The 19,574-nt window shown below is 40.8% G+C and overlaps 1 protein-coding gene and 1 long non-coding RNA gene across 3 annotated transcripts in view; both read right to left on the reverse strand.

The window, feature by feature from the left end:
• Positions 1–6,019: 6,019 nt before the first annotated feature.
• LOC118229860 lies at positions 6,020–7,667 on the reverse strand. The gene is made up of 3 exons (XR_004765757.1): positions 7,622–7,667; positions 6,240–7,449; positions 6,020–6,095 (listed from the first exon to the last, which is right to left on the reverse strand). It is a non-coding gene; the product is annotated as an uncharacterized LOC118229860 (long non-coding RNA).
• Positions 7,668–9,951: 2,284 nt separating this feature from the next.
• The window catches only part of ahctf1 (AT hook containing transcription factor 1), a 224,807-nt gene continuing 215,184 nt past the window's right edge, over positions 9,952–19,574 (reverse strand). For both annotated transcript variants that reach the window (XM_035422269.1, XM_035422270.1), the window contains 2 exons: positions 13,826–13,899; positions 9,952–13,549 (listed from right to left, as the gene is read on the reverse strand). In XM_035422269.1, coding sequence (XP_035278160.1) covers positions 13,357–13,549; positions 13,826–13,899 — 267 coding nt within the window. In that variant the 3' untranslated portion in view covers positions 9,952–13,356. The remainder of the gene's footprint in view (positions 13,550–13,825; positions 13,900–19,574) is intronic.

Genomic DNA, 19,574 nt, shown 5'->3' on the forward strand with positions numbered 1-19,574 from the left:
AAACTGTACCTCACTGGTCCACATAAAATATTATAACAGTGCCCAAATTACACAATAAATCATGAAATCGGCCCATGGACAGTCATAAGACAAATATAATACACATATTGTGACTATTTGTCCTTGTGAGAAAAAATTATTGACTCTGTATTTTGACCGCATTTGTACCGTAGACTTACATGGAAACCGGATATGGAAACACCTATACTAGAGCCAACCGCAGTGGCGCTAGTGAGCAACGTCTCTCAACAAGACCAGGAAGTGAGCTTCAGAAATGAAGTCTGGCTTTGGCCGCTTGGGCGGCGCCCGCCATTGAGCTTCAAAACGTGTTTTCAAGACCCACGGAGATGGATGACATCACAGTAGCTTTGTCCATATTTTTATACAGTCTCTGGGTGGAACACAAACGGAAATCACATTTTTTTTGCCAATTCACGCAATTTTACCGCAAAAAAATCGCATAAAACTTCGCAAATTGCATCGCAAATTTTGAGAAAAGCAGCTGAAAAATCAAGCATTTTTGATCCCAACAAATGGTAAATGGACTGCATTTATATAGCGCTTTTATCCACAGCGCTTTACAATTGATGCCCCTCATTCACCCACACACTAACGGTGAAATGCTGCCATGCAAGGCACCATCAGCTCGTTGGGAGCAATTAGGGGTTAGGTGTCTTGCTCAGGGACACTTCGACATGCCCAGGGCGGGGGATTGAACCGGCAACCCTCCGACTGCCAGACAACTGCTCTTACCTCCTGAGCTATGTCACCCCATACAACAATCACAAAAAAACTCCTGGAGGGAAAAATCCTGGAGGGACTAACAAACCATGTTATAATGCTTATTTATGTGATGTAAAAACAGGGCTTCATTACTTTTCATGACATTAATCATGTCTGTTAGAGAAAAAGAATGCGATATAGAACAGTATTGTAATGCGCATGGTAGCAATCTTTACTGGAATACTAGAAAGGTAAGCCAGCTGAAAGCGGGTGTCTCCGTATGTGGTTAGCTAAAAGCTTTTATGTTTTTTTTACAGTGAAAAAGAACTGCTTCCTTTTATTAAAATATGTGGCACCGGAAGACTTGTGTCATCATTCTACGAGTGGAACATGTCTATCATAGCCTACATTTATATATGAATTATTATTATCACTTACTCATTACACAGTCCAAAATGAAATAATATCTCATTAAAAACATATTTTCAACATACAAAAATGCCAAGTTACTCACACATACAAAGCACTGTCTATAAGTCATTCATTCAAACTGGCTAAATCTAGGCCTGCCATTAAAAGTATTAATATCAAAATCATGACAAGTTACTGTATTACAAACAATATAGGCTATCTTGCCCCACAGAAATGAAAGAAGCTGTATTCCAAAGCAATGCTACCCAATGTCTAAAAAAGTCACAGGGATTTTCCAGTCCTTTAATAAACCTGACCCTCAGTGTCCAGTCAAAAAATCTGTTTCAAACAAATTTCATATTTATCCTGGACAAGTTATGCGCAGTCCTCATTGGAGGCCTTGGGGCTGCCAGACCTGGTAGTGGGGAATGGCTCTGTACAAACTCCAATGGTCCACTGGGAGAGGGGTGCTTAGAATAAAGAAAAAAAGGTACAACCCATGCGTCCATGGGGAAAATTGACCCATTTTAAACATTGAAAAAGATTAATGACACTATGGAGAGATGTATCGCATAATCATTGATTAAACCAGTGTAGATTTGGTTCTTGTTTTGTGATTCTATTTGTTCTTCATCATCTATAAGTGCTTTGTCTTTTTCCCTATATGGTTTCTTTGAATATAATAAGCTAGAGATTATTATAAAGGGGCGACATAGCTCAGGAGGTAAGACCGATTGTCTGGCAGTCGGAGGGTTGCCGGTTCAAACCCCGCCCTGGGCATGTCGAAGTGTCCTTGAGCAAGACACCTAACCCCTAACCCCCAACTGCTCTGGCGAATGAGAGGCATCAATTGTAAAGCGCTTTGGATAAAAGCGCTATATAAATGCAGTCCATTTACCATTTACCATTAAAGATGAAAAATAATTGAGAATGTCAGTTTAAACAATAATCTACAGCATGAAAACTTCGCTTCGTTTTAATTTTTGACAGGTAAACATTATTTATGCTCCCCACACCTTTATTATAGTGGATTTTTATATCACATCTTTCACAAATATTATTGATACTATCATTTTTGATGTAGCAGAGGTAAGTGGAAATCATTATATTGTTTATAATGTTTGCAACTGATATGAAGATAACATATATTAAGTATTTTAGCAGACATTTTATTTCTGTATTGCTTTAAACACTCAATAATGTCCTGGCTGTATCTGAACCAGGCCCTCCCGCTGCCTGCAATCGCAACACTTCTTACAACAGAGCCATATTGTGATCAATTGCTTTGAAATTCTATCATTTCTGTAAATTAACAAATTGAAATGGTATTGACAATGCTGCTGTAGTATTGCTTTCAATTTCAGTGAGGCAAGACATTTCCAAAGTATACAGCATATAACATTCTAAATGTTTTAAATAATTACATTTTTTATAACTTTAAATATGGGTTATTCTACCATCTTAAGGTGAAATCCACAGAGACGCATCTGAAAGCCTCTAAGCAGACTTGTCTGCCCACAAGCTTGCATTGGACATTTCTCTATCTGCAACAGTTCACAGAAATGAATTACATATTATGTTCATGAGCCTGGGAATCAGTTGCATTGGTCAATTAACACAAGGAATTATCACCTATGATCTATTAATAGCATATTTAGTAAACACATATTGATTCTTCATACACACCTATATATTTGTAAGTGTGTTTTATTTTCAGTCATGTACTTTTCCACAATGATCTTGTCGGTATATGAGATATATGATTACCTTCTGATAAAGGTCATGCCACTTTTTCTATCATGGGGCATGTCTGTTTTGCTGGCCAAACCAGTGTTCTGGCAAATGTCCTCAGGTGCCCCACCCATACCCCTTCAGTCATGCCCTTGTGTGATTTTGCTTTGCTTAAAGACATTTCTTTGGAGTAGAGGAATGTAATTTATGCTCAATAATTTCAAACACTGTGTACACAGCCATCCTCTAATCAGTCTGAGTATACAGAAATGATTTGGAGTGATAAAGTACATATTCAACAATCATAAACAGAATAAGTGTAAGGTTATATCTCCCTGTAAGATTTGTTTATTTAATTTATTTTAAAAAGACTCAATGTATAAGATCCAGATGTAAGATGTATCCAAATCCAAGCTTTCCCAGCAGCCTGCACATCAGGGAAACATTGGGCTAATAATCCATTCTTTTTTTCAGCAGTATACAGTAGAGCTTAGTTTGCAACGATGCTTTATCTAGCTGTGATTCTATCATCGCAAGCTCGCTCCTCGATCATTAATGACAAGCTGATTATCGCTTATTTTGTGGTAACGTCATTGGACACAAAGTAAGCATCTCGGTTTCAGAACCAGTCTAGTTCAACTATGTATAAACAGTGTATATCAAGTAAGGTTAAGTTTGACAGATGTTTTTACAGAGGTAGGTTAGTTAGCCAACTCAAAAATAAGGTCAAATAAAACGATAATATCACTAAGTTGCCGCAAGACAGCAAAAGATGACGTTATTTCAGGAAATTTAATACTCCAGAAAATCAGTTAGATACGGCTTTAAGTTAACCAGTAAACCAGCTGTCGCTAACTATTTATTTTACATTAAGTGGCCTGGCTAAATAATAGCATGTTTTATTTTAAAGATCGTATCATACTTTTTCCTGATAGGTTTCTCCGTTTCGCTGGGAATGACAATATTGCTACAGAATAAAAACTGCTCGCCACAGCAACGTCACCGATCATTTCCAACATTTCTTATCACTGATTGGTCGAGTCCGCTCTGAATGTTGAAGCCGCTCCATAATTCCACAATGGTGATTGGAAGAATCCATCATTGAAAGATGGAATACAATGAAGCGATTGGCTGCCGAGTACGACATTTTGACAGCTTCCTAGGGATGCGTGGGCATCGTCTGCAGCCTTTGGTCCACATCTCCCTTTGCTGTTGCTAGCACAAGGTGGGGAGTTGAACCCTGGTCCTCCTGGTCCTCCCCTTTTCTTCCCTTTTCTTTTTCCCCATTCTTCCCCTTCTTTGACAGACTATTGTTCCCCAGCTTGTCGATGACAGCAATCATCGTCAGTCTAGCTGAGGAAAGGTTTGGGGGCAGTGGAGCAGAGACCAGCTAAAACACCCTTCACCATGAACCAAAGAGCAGCAAAGATCCACAAGATTCAGCAGGAGCTGAGGTCCCTCATGAAGCAACACAAGGAAGCCAGTGAGGAGCAACAGCCCCCCTTGACTGAGCTGCAAATCATCCTGAGGAAGAAGATGACCCTTCGCAGAGCCGAATGGCACAGAAGACGCCGGAAGGAAAGAGCCAGGAAGCGAGCGTCCTTCATAGCCAACTCCTTTAGCTTCACTAAACAGCTGCTGGGTCAGAAGCGCAGTGGAAGCTTGACTTGCTCAAAGGAAGAGATTGACCTGCACATATATATTGCAAAGATTGAACAAATGCGAAATCCAATGCAATAAAAATGGAACCAAATAATATTCAAATTAAAAAATCTAATGAATAGCTAAATAACAATAATAAACAAAACTTAAATAATAAAGTAAATAACAACAAATAAACAATAAAAGCTTTAATGAAAGCTAACAATTCAATTTACAAAAAAGAACCAGTAACCTACTATTTGAAGTATAACTTTTGAGCAAATAAACATTAACAAATTTTGTTTAATAACTTTTATACAAAAATAAAGGAAGTTTAATTGTCCCTCATAAGTTGGAGCCACTGCTCTTTTGTTTGGGTCTCGTTCTGAGGGCAGTAAATTGTCCCTTTGTACTGGCTGTGGCCAGTTTCCTGTGTCCTGTACAGTCCACATCTTTTGCAGGTGTTAGCAGGCACAGTCCTATTATATGCATGTTTTGTGCATGTGGGCATTTGTGGAGTGGAAGCTGGGGCAGGGGTGATGGTGAGAGGAAGCACTGCCAGCCCTGGCATATGGGTGGGGTGGAATGCTTGCAGGAGGTGTCCGGTGGCAACTGGAAAAAGTTGCCACCGTGCCTTGGGCCTGACTGCAGATGGTACACTTGTTGACCTTCGCTTAGTTTTGACTGGCCCTGCTGTGTTTTGTAGCAGATGGTAGGTGTGCTGACTTACTTGAGGAGCTTTAGCAGGGCGGGTTTTTGCAGCCAATAAAGGGTCAGCTGCCAGTGGACAGGGTCCAGGAAGTTGAATGCCCTGGAGCAGCACAGACTGTTCCTGACCCTGCTATTGTGCCACTGGATCAGTGTACTTTGGTTCACCTCAACCAGCTGCAGAGTTGTTTCCTGCGCCACTGCTCCATTGTCCAGTACAAGCTGCCTGATCTTCTTATAGTCCTGGATGATCAGAGTCCATCTTGAGGATGTTCCCGTTTTTTGGGACTACAATGGATGCCACACAACCTCACAAAGATGGACTCCATCAGGTGGAAGCAGTTGGGCCACTGGGCAGGTGAACCACTGGCTCCAAGAACATATCACTTTGTGCTCTCCACACCAGAGGCAAACATGGCCCTCTTCTTTGGCACCCGGAAGTGACCGGTCACCAGCCTGTCCTGGTGCCGAGCAGCATACACTACACGGCCTTTGTCAAATGGGAGCAAGTCCTGCCATAAAGCAATGATGGTGCTGGCTTGTTGGGTCGTCAGGGTGAGGCTGGTCTGGTTCCGCAGCCTAACAAGACATTCTGCCAATTTGTTGACAAAGTTAATGCCTGGTACATTGTCTTGATCTAATGCCTGAAAAACATGCAATTAGTAGTTAGTTGTGTATTGATTTTTAATTGGCTTTTGCAATGATCCAGACATAATTAATATCATGTGATTTAATAAATACCACAATTCATGCTGTTGCTGGCGTGTCTTATGTTTGCTCACCGTTCATGTTTGTTCAACGCATGGTTGTGTGCATTCTAATGTTATAGGATCAAATTTCCATCTACAGTTACTAGGGCTTCCGAAGCGTCCTCAGTGAATCTGTGAAAAAGACACAGATCACAATTTTATCACCTTTGTTTTGCTAGTTGATGGAATGCAGTTAAAGCCTTTACATTTATGATAATCTCAGCACCAGTAAACCTTTCTGGTAATGGAAAAATTAGTTAACATTAATTTACTTACCAGCTCAACATCAGCTCCACTCGTAGCAATGACAGGGCCCATAGTGGTAGCAGGTACTTGACACAGTGGCAATAGCAGTGGGACCCATGGAGGTGGCAGCAGGACACTGAGCGGTGGTAGCAGGACCCATGGAGGTGGCAGCAGGACACTGAGCAGTGGAAGCAGGACCCATGGAGGGGGCAGCAGGATGCTGAGCGGTGGCAGGTCGCTCTCAGCTCGCTTAGCTTGTTTCTGGTATTCCAGCAAAGCTTGCTACCAAGCAAGACGTCCTGTGCCTGTGAATCTCACACTGACTGGTAGCCACTGCCATCTACTGGCATCAGCTGAAGCATTTTCCCAAATCTGTGGTCTGAACTCTGTCCAGCTGATGCATTGCCAAACATGGGGAACACTACTAAATGAACATCAAAAAAATATTCGTCCATGTTGAAATGTTCATCAATCAGATGACTGCTATGTAAGGAATGTGGAATGTGTAAGCAGACCCAGCCAGCTGATTCATTTGAAACCTCTGTATATTCAAAGCTGAGTGACAAATAACTAAAATTCTGTTGTCGCCTGGAGCAGTCATTATTTTGCTCCTACCGTTGAACCATGATGAGAAGACTCAGAGGTGCAATGGTTCCCATGAGTATAATGAGCAGCCTCATGCTTCCACTGGGGCGCTGATTTCCCGGCAATGAACGTGTTCCAATCGGCGACTCTTACCGGAGTGTTGGAGACCAGAAAAGTCTTTTATCACCATCCAATCATCTGGTTGTATGGTGTGGCTTGGTATTTTCTTCCCCTCGTATTCATGAATAAAAGGTAATGTGGTTACTCAATCAAGTTTAGTTTCTGCCATAACCTTATTCAGACTGCTCTTGATCGTTTGATTAATTTCTCCCCACTGTACTCCCACTCGATGGGTGGAAGGCACAGTGAATTTTAAATGTTATTTTTAAATTTAAGCTTCTGAGATTCTCAATAATTTAATTTACGAATACCAAACCTCGGTATTATGTCTCACATGAGGGTCTTGGCTACTGATAGTGCAGTCGCTTTCCTGCAAGGGAAACATTCCACATATTTAGAGAACATATCAACAATCACTAGACAATACTTGCAATAATGCCCAAGCTCAATTCAAATCCATCATCAGACAAGAGAACGGCTGTTCTGGGGTAGGCTGCCCTGATGCCCTCACTGCTTGTCCTTGAGCGGTGTTGTTCTGGAAAAAAATTACAAATGTATCACCAAAACGCTGAAAAATTGCTGAAAATCCTGTTGCAGTTGGCCTTTACTAAATCTAACTCTAATACACATTTTAAACGCATGATGAATACCATGAGTCAGTCTTGCAACATAGTGGCACAATGTACAAGCAGGCAACACAGGTTTACCTTAAGGTGAAACCCATAACCCATCAGGGCGGGGACCGCATTTGTGCCTCCTCCATTGGGCTTGTTCCTCCAGACTTGTAGATTCCTGCAATAATTTCACTCACCTTTATTAAACAAATTCACAATATTTATACTCATTTGCCACACTAGGTTAGTAAAGAAGAGACCATTTTTTTTGCACGGGCATTTCCCTCCGAAACGTCATTTTGATTGTTTTGTGTGCGCTTTGCATTGACATACTACATTTTCTTTAGGGAGGAGCAGAGCTTCTAATAAGTTTGCAACTAATTTTATAATCGGACACAAGCTTGCGCCCAGAGGTTATAAACTGCTTCCTTTTTACAATGCACCAAAATCAGGTACTACTCCATAAGTATATCTTGAGCCTGTATAAAGTTTACCCTTTGGCCAGATTACATGGTCTTGTGAGTATGTATAATTCACATACTTGTGTGGAGAAATATGAAGGTAGTTGTGGACTCTCTAAAACAAATCAATACGAGGCTTTAACACGGTTTCCACAACATGTTCTCGGGAATGCGGTTCTCCTTCTTCTGCAGGGATTAGAGTGGCGGGGTTGTGAGTGGTGAACAGTTTTAAAGTAATATGAGGGAGGACTAGTAACACTGTGCCAATGCAACAATCGGGATTGAGCTAAGTGAGCTGTTTTAGCTTGTAGCAACAAAGCATGAACAGCATGTGTTACATGAACGGTCAAAGGGTAATCACCTACTATGTCGTGTAATGATAATACTGCATCTGTTGCAACTGCTATGGCTCGCAGGCTGGCATTCCCCAACAGAGTAAAGTATCCTTGAATAGCATCCAATTGGTTTATACTTTTGCTGGAACCCGGGTATCAGACATAAAATTATTGCCAATTACTATTTTCAGATAGTCGCTCCTGTGTTTACAAAAAAAAAAAGTTGTGTCCCAAATGCTTGTTCTCTCCCAGGGTGTTACATCCCTCTGCCCCAAATGGGGGTGCCGTTAGCCTAAATCTGTATGGTCGGTCTGTCTGTCTTAGGGAACTGCACTCACCTGCAGGAGACCTATGCACAGACCTCTGAGGTGAGGCTTTCCCTATATAAGGACCTCGTTAGAACGAGCTAGCTCTTGATCTCTGATTGCTCATTTTGCTTTACCCCTGCTAGGGAGCACACGGGCCTTGTAGCTGGGCTGTGCTTCTAGTTTTGTGTTGTAAGCTTTGTCTGTCTGTACATAAATATTTGTTCTCGTACAAACCGGGTGTTGGCTTCTCTAGGTTTACAATGGTTGTTTCCAGCCGTAACACAGGGTTATAGACGGTCTGCCCTGATATTTTCCCTTCTGAGGACAGTTCCTGGTAATATGTGACAAAACTACTCTTCTACTTTTCATCTTTGTCTTTTGGCATGTTGAATGTCTCCAAACAGTCGGCAGATCTGCTTGTTCCCATCCCATGCAGATCTGTTTCACTAGTCTCGTAGTTTCTGTCTGCAATCGGTTCACCAGATTTTAATACATTTTCAAAAGCCTGTACAGTCGCACCTTGCGGGTCCAATCCAGAATGTTCTTTACAGCTTTTTCCCAGGTGCCCCCTAAATTCACTGTTTCTTTTGTCTTGCATCTGGATCTGTCTGCCATCTTATACCGAACCCAGTCTATGTTTATCTTCTTTGTCTTTTTAACTTTGTCTCTTTCCTCTTGCCTTTCTTTTGCATTTACCAGCATCCTATGTTCTATTAGTGACATTACGCTAAATGTACCTATGAATGGAATATGCCCTTCTGTTACCTTGAGCCTGGCTCACACTTGAATCCCCAAACTCAGGAGGAACCTTTCACCTCCATCAGCTGGCTTTTAAAGAGATGACGACGTGACTCCTCCTTAGGGATAGACCTTAAGTCCTTTTTTTGTTATTTAGCTAAACAGAAGAAAATACTTAACTAGTTTTTCTTGTTTAGCTGAATATAACACTTAACTCCTTTGTTTGTATAGATTAACAGAAGAACACACAACCTTTTTTATAGGAAGACACACTTACTCGTTTTTTATGAGAAGGCACACAGCTCTTTTTCAGTTAGCTTTTAAGGAGGACACACTTCACTCCTTTTTTTTAGGGGAAAACAGACTTAACTCTGACAATTCGAGTACTCATTAACCTTATGCCTAATTACATTGTGACCTACAAAACACGGGAAATTTCACGATCCAAAACCCTTTAGGCGGACAAAATCCTACCTCAATTTGGAGAGGCTTCATCCTGGGGTGCACGGTTGACCTTAAGATTGCAGACTCATTGTGAGACAGCAAAGTTAGGGATAATAATTTAGTCAGGTCGCAGATTAATTAAACAATACAACTTTTATTTGGCCAAATAGGAGAAACTGTTCAAGCACTTATCACAGAGTTCGAGAAGAGAGTCTCAAACTTCTGCCTCTTATTACTTTCTGTAAAGGTTTTAGGCGGCCTTGGTCGAGTCAGACAAGGTGATTCGCATGGCTTGACACGTGCTCACTTCTCCACCCGTTCCCACTTTCCTTTTTCCTGAGAACCTTTTCGCTTCACCCCAGAAACCTTGACGAAACACCTACTTTCCTGGTGTTCCTTACTTTTTATTCTCCCTTTGCATGCAATCTTGTTTTGAACAGCTTGTCTTCAATTTGACATTATACACAGTACATGTTGTTTTCAATAGAAACACACAAACTATTATAGGACATGACATTTTCCAAGCAATGGTCATATATGTATATCATGAATTGGCCCTTTAATAAAATCTTACCATTGAACTTTTATTGGAAACATCAATTCAAACAAATTGACTCCATAAAGTACACTAAAGTGCAAGAGACAGCAAGATTATGCTCTATTGCTTGTAACAGGTCCTTTGTGAATAAGGCCAATAGAGCCTGACATGACTTGTACAGAGTAGCATATAAGTTGCTATACAGCATGAATTGTTAAGCTAAATCATGCGTATCAGGACTCAAAATTTATGTTACATATTTGTGGTATGGCAGTATAGGCACACAATATAATTGTATCATGATACTGATATCTTGCAGTTGTTTGGTGTAGTTGCAATCGCTAATACATTCAGGCTAAACAACCATTCTGTTTAGTATTCTGCATTTAATCTGTGAAACAGCTGGATGACAAATTAAAGGAAAAACCTGAAACATAACAAATGTAGAAACATAACAAATGCAGATACTTCCATTTAGGTGTAATGCATGATACAATTAAGCCATACCATAGCCACAGGTCTAGAGATGCGGAAAAAGTTATGGCCTGATGAGTCATCCACCATATTTTCAACAAGTGAGCAAGTCCATATGTACTGTACACCAAGACAATAGTACAGGCTTGACTGCTTCACCCCTACAGTGAGGGGAGACTGTTATGCTATGGGGGGTATTTTCCTTGCAAGGTTTGGGTCCACTTGTGCCCTTAGAGGGAAGGGTCATTGCAAAGCAATACAAATTTGTTCTGAGTGATCACCTTTATTCTATGATGAAACATTTTTGCAACAATTTTTTTCAGACACTAATTTTACATACATAAGTTCCAACTGAGATGGTGGACCGTGTCATCAACTACAGAACGTGTCTGATGCAGCAGTGTTTTTTTGTGAATTTTTTAATGGACAGCACACGTACCTTTTGTTGCAGTACGGTGATCAGTTTGGGCAGGACTGCAGCATACTGCAGCCTGGCTTAAACCCAGTCCAGCATGGACCATGTGCAGATACGGATGGAGGGGCTAAGAGTTCTCTCAGTAGAACAATATCAAGGTCTGAGAGGAGAGACTGCAGATGGGGGAAAGACCTCTCAACTATTCTCTTTTCCCCAAAACAAAAATAATCCAAGAACATTTAAATAAAATCCAGAAATGGGTGGAAACCTGGCAAATGAAATTCAATATAGCCAAAATTAAAGTTCTGCATGTGGGGAAAAAATAATAATTAGGCAGTATTCAATGATGTAACAAAAGATGTTTGGTTATACTGCAGTATACTATACAAATTAATATACCTGTATATAGCTGGAGGTGAACCAGACACACAAGCTACAGAGAAATGCATTTTGCATCTGCATGTTTTTTTATATTGTGTCATCTGGCAGGTCCAGACAACGTACTCACTCATGAAACTGAAGGTATTTATTTTGTGCACAGGGGTAGAACAGGAAAATGCTGGAAAACGGCTTTCTATTTTTAATTGTGATTACGGTATAGGATTTTTGTTTGAGCAGATTTGCTTCACATTTCAGAGTCACAGAAGAGCTTAGGCTGTTTTGTTATATGTAAAATAGTAAACATGTAAAATAGTTTACCTTTTTTATTTTTATTTTTTGCAATGATTTGCTATTTTGTGTAGCTGACCTCAACATTACATTCATTTTCACTTGAAAAAGGACTTGCCTTAAATACAACAGCTAAAACCAGTCAGACACATAAATTATTTGTTTTTGATGTTTGTACTGTACATCTTTATTACTGAAGAATGACCATTCATGTAATTTTAATGCGTTTCTTAAAGTCTGCAAGGGATGATAATGACGCTATATAATTTAAATCTTTCTGTTCGGGGCAATTTTTTAAAAAGAATTCTGAAAGCATTCAAGTACAAAATGCCTATCGCTGCATAAAAAATATGGGGACTACCATGGTTGTGAAAACATAAGTCAATCTTAAAAGCATAACCCTTTATGTGCAACTTAATTGTATATTGTAAGTAGCAATTTTAATTGAGGGCATTCATTATCAAAATAAGGATTATTACAAGACCAAATATTTGCTTCAGCTTAAATCAGTCAGCACCTTTATTCCATGTACTCACAGAGTGATGGTACAACGTTTCAAATGCCATAAAAGGCACTGACTGATTTGCACAATTAAATTATTGATAGGACATGGGAATTCCACCTACCCTCCCATGACTATGTACACTTGGGGACTGGTTAACAACCCACTTTTTCTCCTGGGCAAAACACTGAAATGGCAGTACTGAAAATATGAGGTGTGAAAATTATTGTGCAGTCAGTTTGTTTCTTCAAAGAACAGATTAGGACAAATTGTCCAACTGCCTATCCCCTTACTTGATGATTTGGGGTTTCTGCAGGTAATGTATAGAAATCTATTCGTTCCTGCAAACTAACTAAGCAACAGTAAAATAAAAACTGAAATTCAGTCCTAATGAATAATACATTGTATTTTCTGTACATTCATAAAATAAACTGATCAACACATCTACTGCATACCACTACTGCATACTCCGCGGGGAAAATACTGTGTGCAAATAGAAAAAAAATTGTTGCTTCTCTGGTCCAAATCTGGGAAAGAATCCAGACTTGAAACACAATGGCCTGTTTAGTGGGGTTAAAGACAATAAAACGCATTCACAAGTATACAATTTTATTCATACCATTACTGAAAGACTATGTACATTTTATATAAATGTAAGTAGTCTTAGAAAATAAAAACAATTCCCAACTCTCTGCTGGAGTCCCTTCTTCCCCTTCTCGTCATCCAGATCCGTTTTCTCTAAACGTGTTATTTATATAAAATAATTTCTCTCAAATTTAGCTTTGTTCCATAATTGCAAAACCTATTTGTTGAAGTTAAATAGATGTGAGCTGGCAACAAACATGGGGAAAAAAGGCTTCATTTGACAAATTTTGGGAGCGTGGAGACTGTTAAGAGTGTCCCTCCCACAAATGTAAAAGATTTTTTGGGGTATGCTGTTGCAGTTACAACATCTTCCTCCGTGTGGCAGGTTTTGGGAAGACGGTCTCCAGCAGGCGTTTCCTGCGGAGGTTCATCCTCTGCAGTGGGCCCTCCCCTTTCTCCTTCCTCTCTACCCCGGGGGCCAGCTCTGGACTGGCCATGGGTGAGATCAGGTTTATTTTTACAGGTGGGGGGCTCCCGGTCCCCACATTCCTCCTGAAAACAAAATAGTCATATTAATAAAAGTTGCAAGCCACAGAGATTACAAATGATCTCTACCAATTCTCTCAGAATTCAGGAAATACTGGTTTTCAGTCATACCATACTCTGGGGTCACCGTTTAGCTTCATTCAGTCCTACTACATTAAAACATCTACTATTGGGCATTCCACTTTCTGCAATGTTCTACTTCCCGGAATTTAGCACAGGGTTTTTTCCTTTGGAGTGTGCATTTTTCCCCCCTACCAAAAACTTTCCTTTAAAAGCTTTTACCTGGTAGTTCTTTTCTTTCGGGGTTTGGCAGTTTCAGTCTTCTGCTGCACAACTTCAGCCCCCATTCCACCTTCCTGCAGGCAAAGAAAACCTCAGTCACATTTGGAGAGAAGGAATTAGAAATCTATGGCGCCACCTAGAGATTGTATTTGGACTTGCTCTGGCTTGGTGGCTTGTGTTGATACACACTTCTTGTTTGGTGGTAGAGTTGATGAAAGAGTTTTGAAAGTTTGGAGGACTTTCAAGAATGTAACTGATGAAAGTTCAAGTTTTAAAAATCAATATTATAAGCAAGGTAAGATGGATTTGCTCCGACAGTGGACCACCATTTTGTTGACAGGTTTTTTGTGGTTTTTTGCCTTTTCAGGAGAATATCTACCTGTCATTAGATAGTTTGCCTCCATTATTAACCAGCTATAGTTAATTACAATCCAAGTGCAACTGAATTTGGTTGTATTTTGTCCTGAGATTCGTATTCTCTGCATTAAGTCAAGCTCGTTCAAAGTGGGTGTTGGACTCCACAAAGGGTGCGCTTAGTTTTCCCTCCTGTTCGTGGTATTCATAGACAGGATCTCAAAGTGCAGGAGTGTGTCCAGTTAGGGGACATAGGAGTGGCATCTCTGCTGTTTGCAGATGACATTGTTCTCTTGTCCTCATCATACTGTGACCTTTGATGAGCACTAGAGCGATTTGCAACTGAGTGTGATGCGGTCGGGATGAGAATCAGCACCTCTAAATCTGTGGCTATGGTCCTCTCCTGGAAAAAGATACTTTGCAAGTAAGGGAGGAGGAACTGCCCCAGGTGGAGGAGTTCAAGTATCTTGGGGTCTCATTCACGAGCGAGGGAAAAAGGGATTTGGAGATTGACGGCCGTCTGGGTACAGCGGCTGCAGTAATGTGGGTATTGAAGAATGATGGTGGTGGTGAAGAGGGAATTGAGCCGAAAGGCAAAGCTCTCGATTTACCAGTTGATCTTTGTCCCTACTCTCACCTATGGTCACGAGCTATGGGTAGTGACCGAAAGAGTGAGACTGCGAATACAAGCGGCCGAAATGGGGTTTCTCCGTAGGGTGGCAGGGCTTACTCTCCTTGATAAGACCTCAAAGTAGAACCGCTCCTCCACATTGAAAGGAGTCAGTTGAGGAGGTTCGGGCATCTGATAAGGATGCCTCCTGGGCGCCTTCCTCTGGAGGTGTTCCGGGCTCGACCACCGAGGAGGAGACCCAGTGACACGCAGGAGGGATTATATTCAACGGCTGGCCTGGGATTGCCTGGAGATTTACCGGGATGAATTGGCGGAAGTCGCTGGGGAGAGGGACGTCTGGGCTACTCTGCTTGCCCCTTTGCCACCGCGACCCTAATCGGTTAGAGAATGGACGGATGGACACCAATATGAGTGTGGCGCCGATCGCTGCGAGGGACGTAACAGTACAGATACAGTGATTGAAATTGAGGGTGATTGAAACTGACTGAACCATTCCAACACATTCTGTGTGAAAGGGATGAAGCTACCATCACCTAAGTTAGCTTTTCAGAGCCTAGTACTGCTGGACTGGAAGTACACAGCAGGAGTGACGTGATCTCACAAAACACAGCAGCACAGAGCATCACAGAATAGCCTAGGAATGTGATCTCACAGAACAGAGCATCACGGAATAGCTTTTCATCATGTCTGGTTTACTCTTGAACCAGAGGTGCACTTTGGAATGTTTGCTCAGTACTTTCACGAACAAAATCTATTTTTTCCCCTTTAAAAATAACAACTACCGAAAATATTTGAAAAGATACTAGCGGTCTCTCACAGATTCTCAAATATTGCAGATTCTGGATCCTATGCTGAAGTCAATCACATCCTGTTCGAAGTAGCTAAACTGACCGGCATTTTGCCAGCTTATTTCAATGTTTCACATATACGGACGTAAATGTAATCATGCCTGCTTCCCTGTGCTCTCCCCTCCTCTTTACCTGTCCTTTGCTGTGAGTGCAATATGTTCAGTTACGCATCTTCCGCCGTTAGTTGTACTTTCTGCTAGACTAGTGGAAAAGATTTCCGAACTGGAATCTCGCATCCAGACTCAAGAAATTAGATGAAGTGAATAATTCTTGGACTCCTTTTCGGCCACTCGGATGCCAGCTCCATTTCTTTTTCACATAGCTTATTAGCCCTAGTACACCCCTTGCAACAGGAAGAGTTTGTTATGGTAAGAAGGAAGCATAGTAGCAAAAAACCTATGGTACATATTCAACCCCCTCCGCTAGAACTTTCTAACCCGTTTGCCCCACTTGTTAACACACTGGTCGAGGAACATAAACTGGTCGAGGAAAAATATTTAATAACTGCCGACTCCATAGTCCGAGATGTAAAGCAAATCTTACTTTATGCTTATGTATTAACCATGTACCAATCAGACACATAATATGCATGTTAAAACACTTTTTGCTTATAAAAGCAGAGCCCTGCTTTCTTCAGTTCGGCATTATTCACCTTGTTGTGTTTAGGTACCAGACTCTTTCTGCAGAAATAAATCCTATTTCTTATATAATACACCTTGTCGTGCCTGGTTATTCAGAGGAGGGAATTTTCTCTACCCAACACATATAGTCAATCCCCTGTCTTTGTTTAGAAGAGGCGATGGTACTGCTACTATTGACAATGCTGTTATTCATGTAATTCCAAAACCAGATTATATATTTGATTCCTTTGAAGTGCTAATAATTAACATTTCTCAGCCTGATGATGATAGGAACTGCCTTTTTTTCTCAGCCCACTGTCTTGGTGGCTGCCTACAGACCTCCTGGCCCATACTCTGGCTTTGGTTACGACTTTGCAGAATTCCTTTCTCACTTAGTTTTAAGCTATGACAAAGTGGTGATATTAGGTGATTTCAACCTGCACTATGAAAATGCAGATGATCCTCTTAAATCTGCATTCATGAGTATCTTAGAATCGATGGGGTTCACTCAAAATGTATTGCAGTCATCCTTTAGACCTGGTCTTAAGCATTGGTGTTGAGATGTCAGTGATGTTGTTATCCTCCCACTATTGTGTCTGCCCATTTTCTTATAACACTGCACCTACAGTTGGCTCACCCAATAACATCTGAACCTAAGATGTACACAGGACGCACAATTACAACTACCACAGCTACAAACTTTATTGATACAATTTCGGAATGCTTTGATTTAGACATTTCAGCTTCCTCCATGTCTAATCGATGATCTGGCAGAGTGATTGGCTATTGCGCAACGTAAAACCCATGATGTAGTAGTTTCTCCAATAAAAAGAAAAAAAGTAATTGAGAAAAGACTTATACCTCGGTATACTGACCATACACAGGCTCTTAAACAGAAGTCTCACCAACTGGAACGTTGCGCAAGTGGCGTTCCACTAAACAGCAAATATATCACCGGGCCAGGAAAGAGAGTCATTGTGCCTATAAGCATTCCCTCTCAAATGCAAGGTCTACTTCATTTTCAAAGCTTATACAAGAAAATCAGAATAATACCCAGTTCCTATTCAAAACAGTTGCCAATCTAACTGATAATCATGCAGCAACTGAACCTAAAATTCCAGCTTTGTGTAGCAGTAACGATTTCTTGACTTTCTTTTGCAGTAAAATAATATGAATCAAAGAAAACATATCTGCTTCCACACAGGTCAACAACAGCTTTATTGATTTCAAGACATGCCTCCAACATAGAATGACTGGAATCCTTTACTCCCATACTTCTGACTGAACTAGTTAAACAAGTTTCTTCTTCCAAATCAACTACTGGCACTCATGACCCAATACTCACGAAACTACTGAAGGGGCTATTGCCTGTTCTTAGCAAACCAATTCTTCATATAATTAACTCTTCACTGTTATCCAGCTATTTTCCCTTGTATCTTTTAAGAAGGCAGAAATCAAGCCACTGCTCAAGAGTTAAAATATGGATCAGACAGACCAGGCTAACTATAGATCTATTTCATCTCTAATTTCTATCAAAGGTTCTTGAGAAATGTGTAGTACAACAACTTTCTTTTCTTTTTTTTTTACAGGATAACAATGTGTATGAGAGGTTTCCGTCTGGTTTTAGGAAGCATCATAGTACTGAGATAGCCCTTGCCCAAGTATTGAACGATTGGTTTCTCTCCGTTGATTGTGGATGTATCTCTGTTCTTGTCCTGCTTGACCTGAGTGCTGCCTGGATACTATAGACCACTATATCAGGTTAGAAAAATCAGTTGGTGTCACTCGGCAAGCCCTTATGTGGTTTAAATCCCATCTCACTGACAGATCTCAGGCTGTTAGGCTAAATAATAAGTCCTCTGAATAATGCAGCTGCTAGAGTACTTACGAGAATGAAGAAATGGGAACATATCAGTCCAGTGCTTAAATCTCTTCACTGGCTGCCTGTCAAAATGATTGAATATAAGATCTTGTTGTTTACGTATAAAGCTTTAAACGGTTTAGCCCCTGACTATCTTAGTGAGTTACTTATTCCTTACTCTCCTCCAAGATTACTTTGTTCACAGGATGCTGGTTATGTGAAAATTCCATGTGTATCTAAAATTACAATAGAGCTCCTGTCTTCTCGAACAAACTCCCTATGTATGTGCGGGCTTCAGACACTTTCTGTCTAAGTGTAGGGTTAAAACTTACTTCTTTAGTCAGTCCTATAATTAGCCATTCCTATAGTCCTATTATCCTGTTAAATGGCCAAGTATATTCACAAAGTTTATGAAATTAAACACAGATGTCTGGCCTGGGTAGGGAGGTTAGTGTTAAGTGTCAAGCTCGCTTTTACTGAGTGGACACGCTAGTCAGCTTAGTCTCAAGTGTCATGCTGGCCTTTACGGAGCTGACACACTTGGTAGCTTAGCATCAAGTGTCAAGTTGGCCTTAACCCTGTCTTCTCTGTTTCTCTTTCCATAGGGCTCCCGCACTTACCTCGCCCTGAGTTCAAAGACTGCTACAGCCTGCTTCCCCAGCCTGAGTCCAACCAACCAACCCTCTCCTGCGCTCTATGGCCATGAACTGCTTCAGCCCTATTCCTCCCCTCTCCATAACTTGACGCAGCATGGAGCTCCAGATCAGTCACCTGGCTCCTTTAAACAGCACTATACTGAATTATACCATTTGGTCTTCTATTATTCCTGTTTGTTTTCACCTCAGTTGTTACCTGCTTAACATTCTATTTGCTGTGATAGATGCCTTGTAGCATTTCTGCCACATTCCACTCTACTGCTACTTTAGACCAGGCTGGACAGTGAAGGATGGGCTCCCACTCTATAGCAGAGTTCCTCTCAAGATTTCTTCCCAATGGGGAGTTTTTCTCGCCACCATTTGAGGGTTTTCTCCCCATTGGGAGTTTTTGCCTTATGTACTTACTATTTAGGGGTTCAGGTCTGGTGTTTGCTCTTTTTGCTCTGTTTCTTGCCTTGCTACTCTGTAAAGCGTATTTGTAACAGTTCTCTGTAAAAGGCACAATACAAATAAAATTGAATTGACTGATATCATGGACGTTGAACCAAAAGTAAATGAAACATGCTGGTCCACTTTAACAATGCAGATAATTATAAAGATAGGCAAAGAGACAAAATGTAAAAAATGAAATGTCAGAACATTAACCCGCTGTAGTAGGGCTGCTACTGGTCACATTGCATTAATAATAGTGGGTGCATACTAACCAGTGCTAATGCAGAGGCTAACACTATCAATGGAACTCCATTGGAAATAAACCAATACCCTATGCCATAGGGCCG

The sequence above is a fragment of the Anguilla anguilla genome, chromosome 6 (genome assembly GCF_013347855.1).
Source record: "Anguilla anguilla isolate fAngAng1 chromosome 6, fAngAng1.pri, whole genome shotgun sequence".
Classification (NCBI taxonomy): domain Eukaryota; kingdom Metazoa; phylum Chordata; class Actinopteri; order Anguilliformes; family Anguillidae; genus Anguilla; species Anguilla anguilla.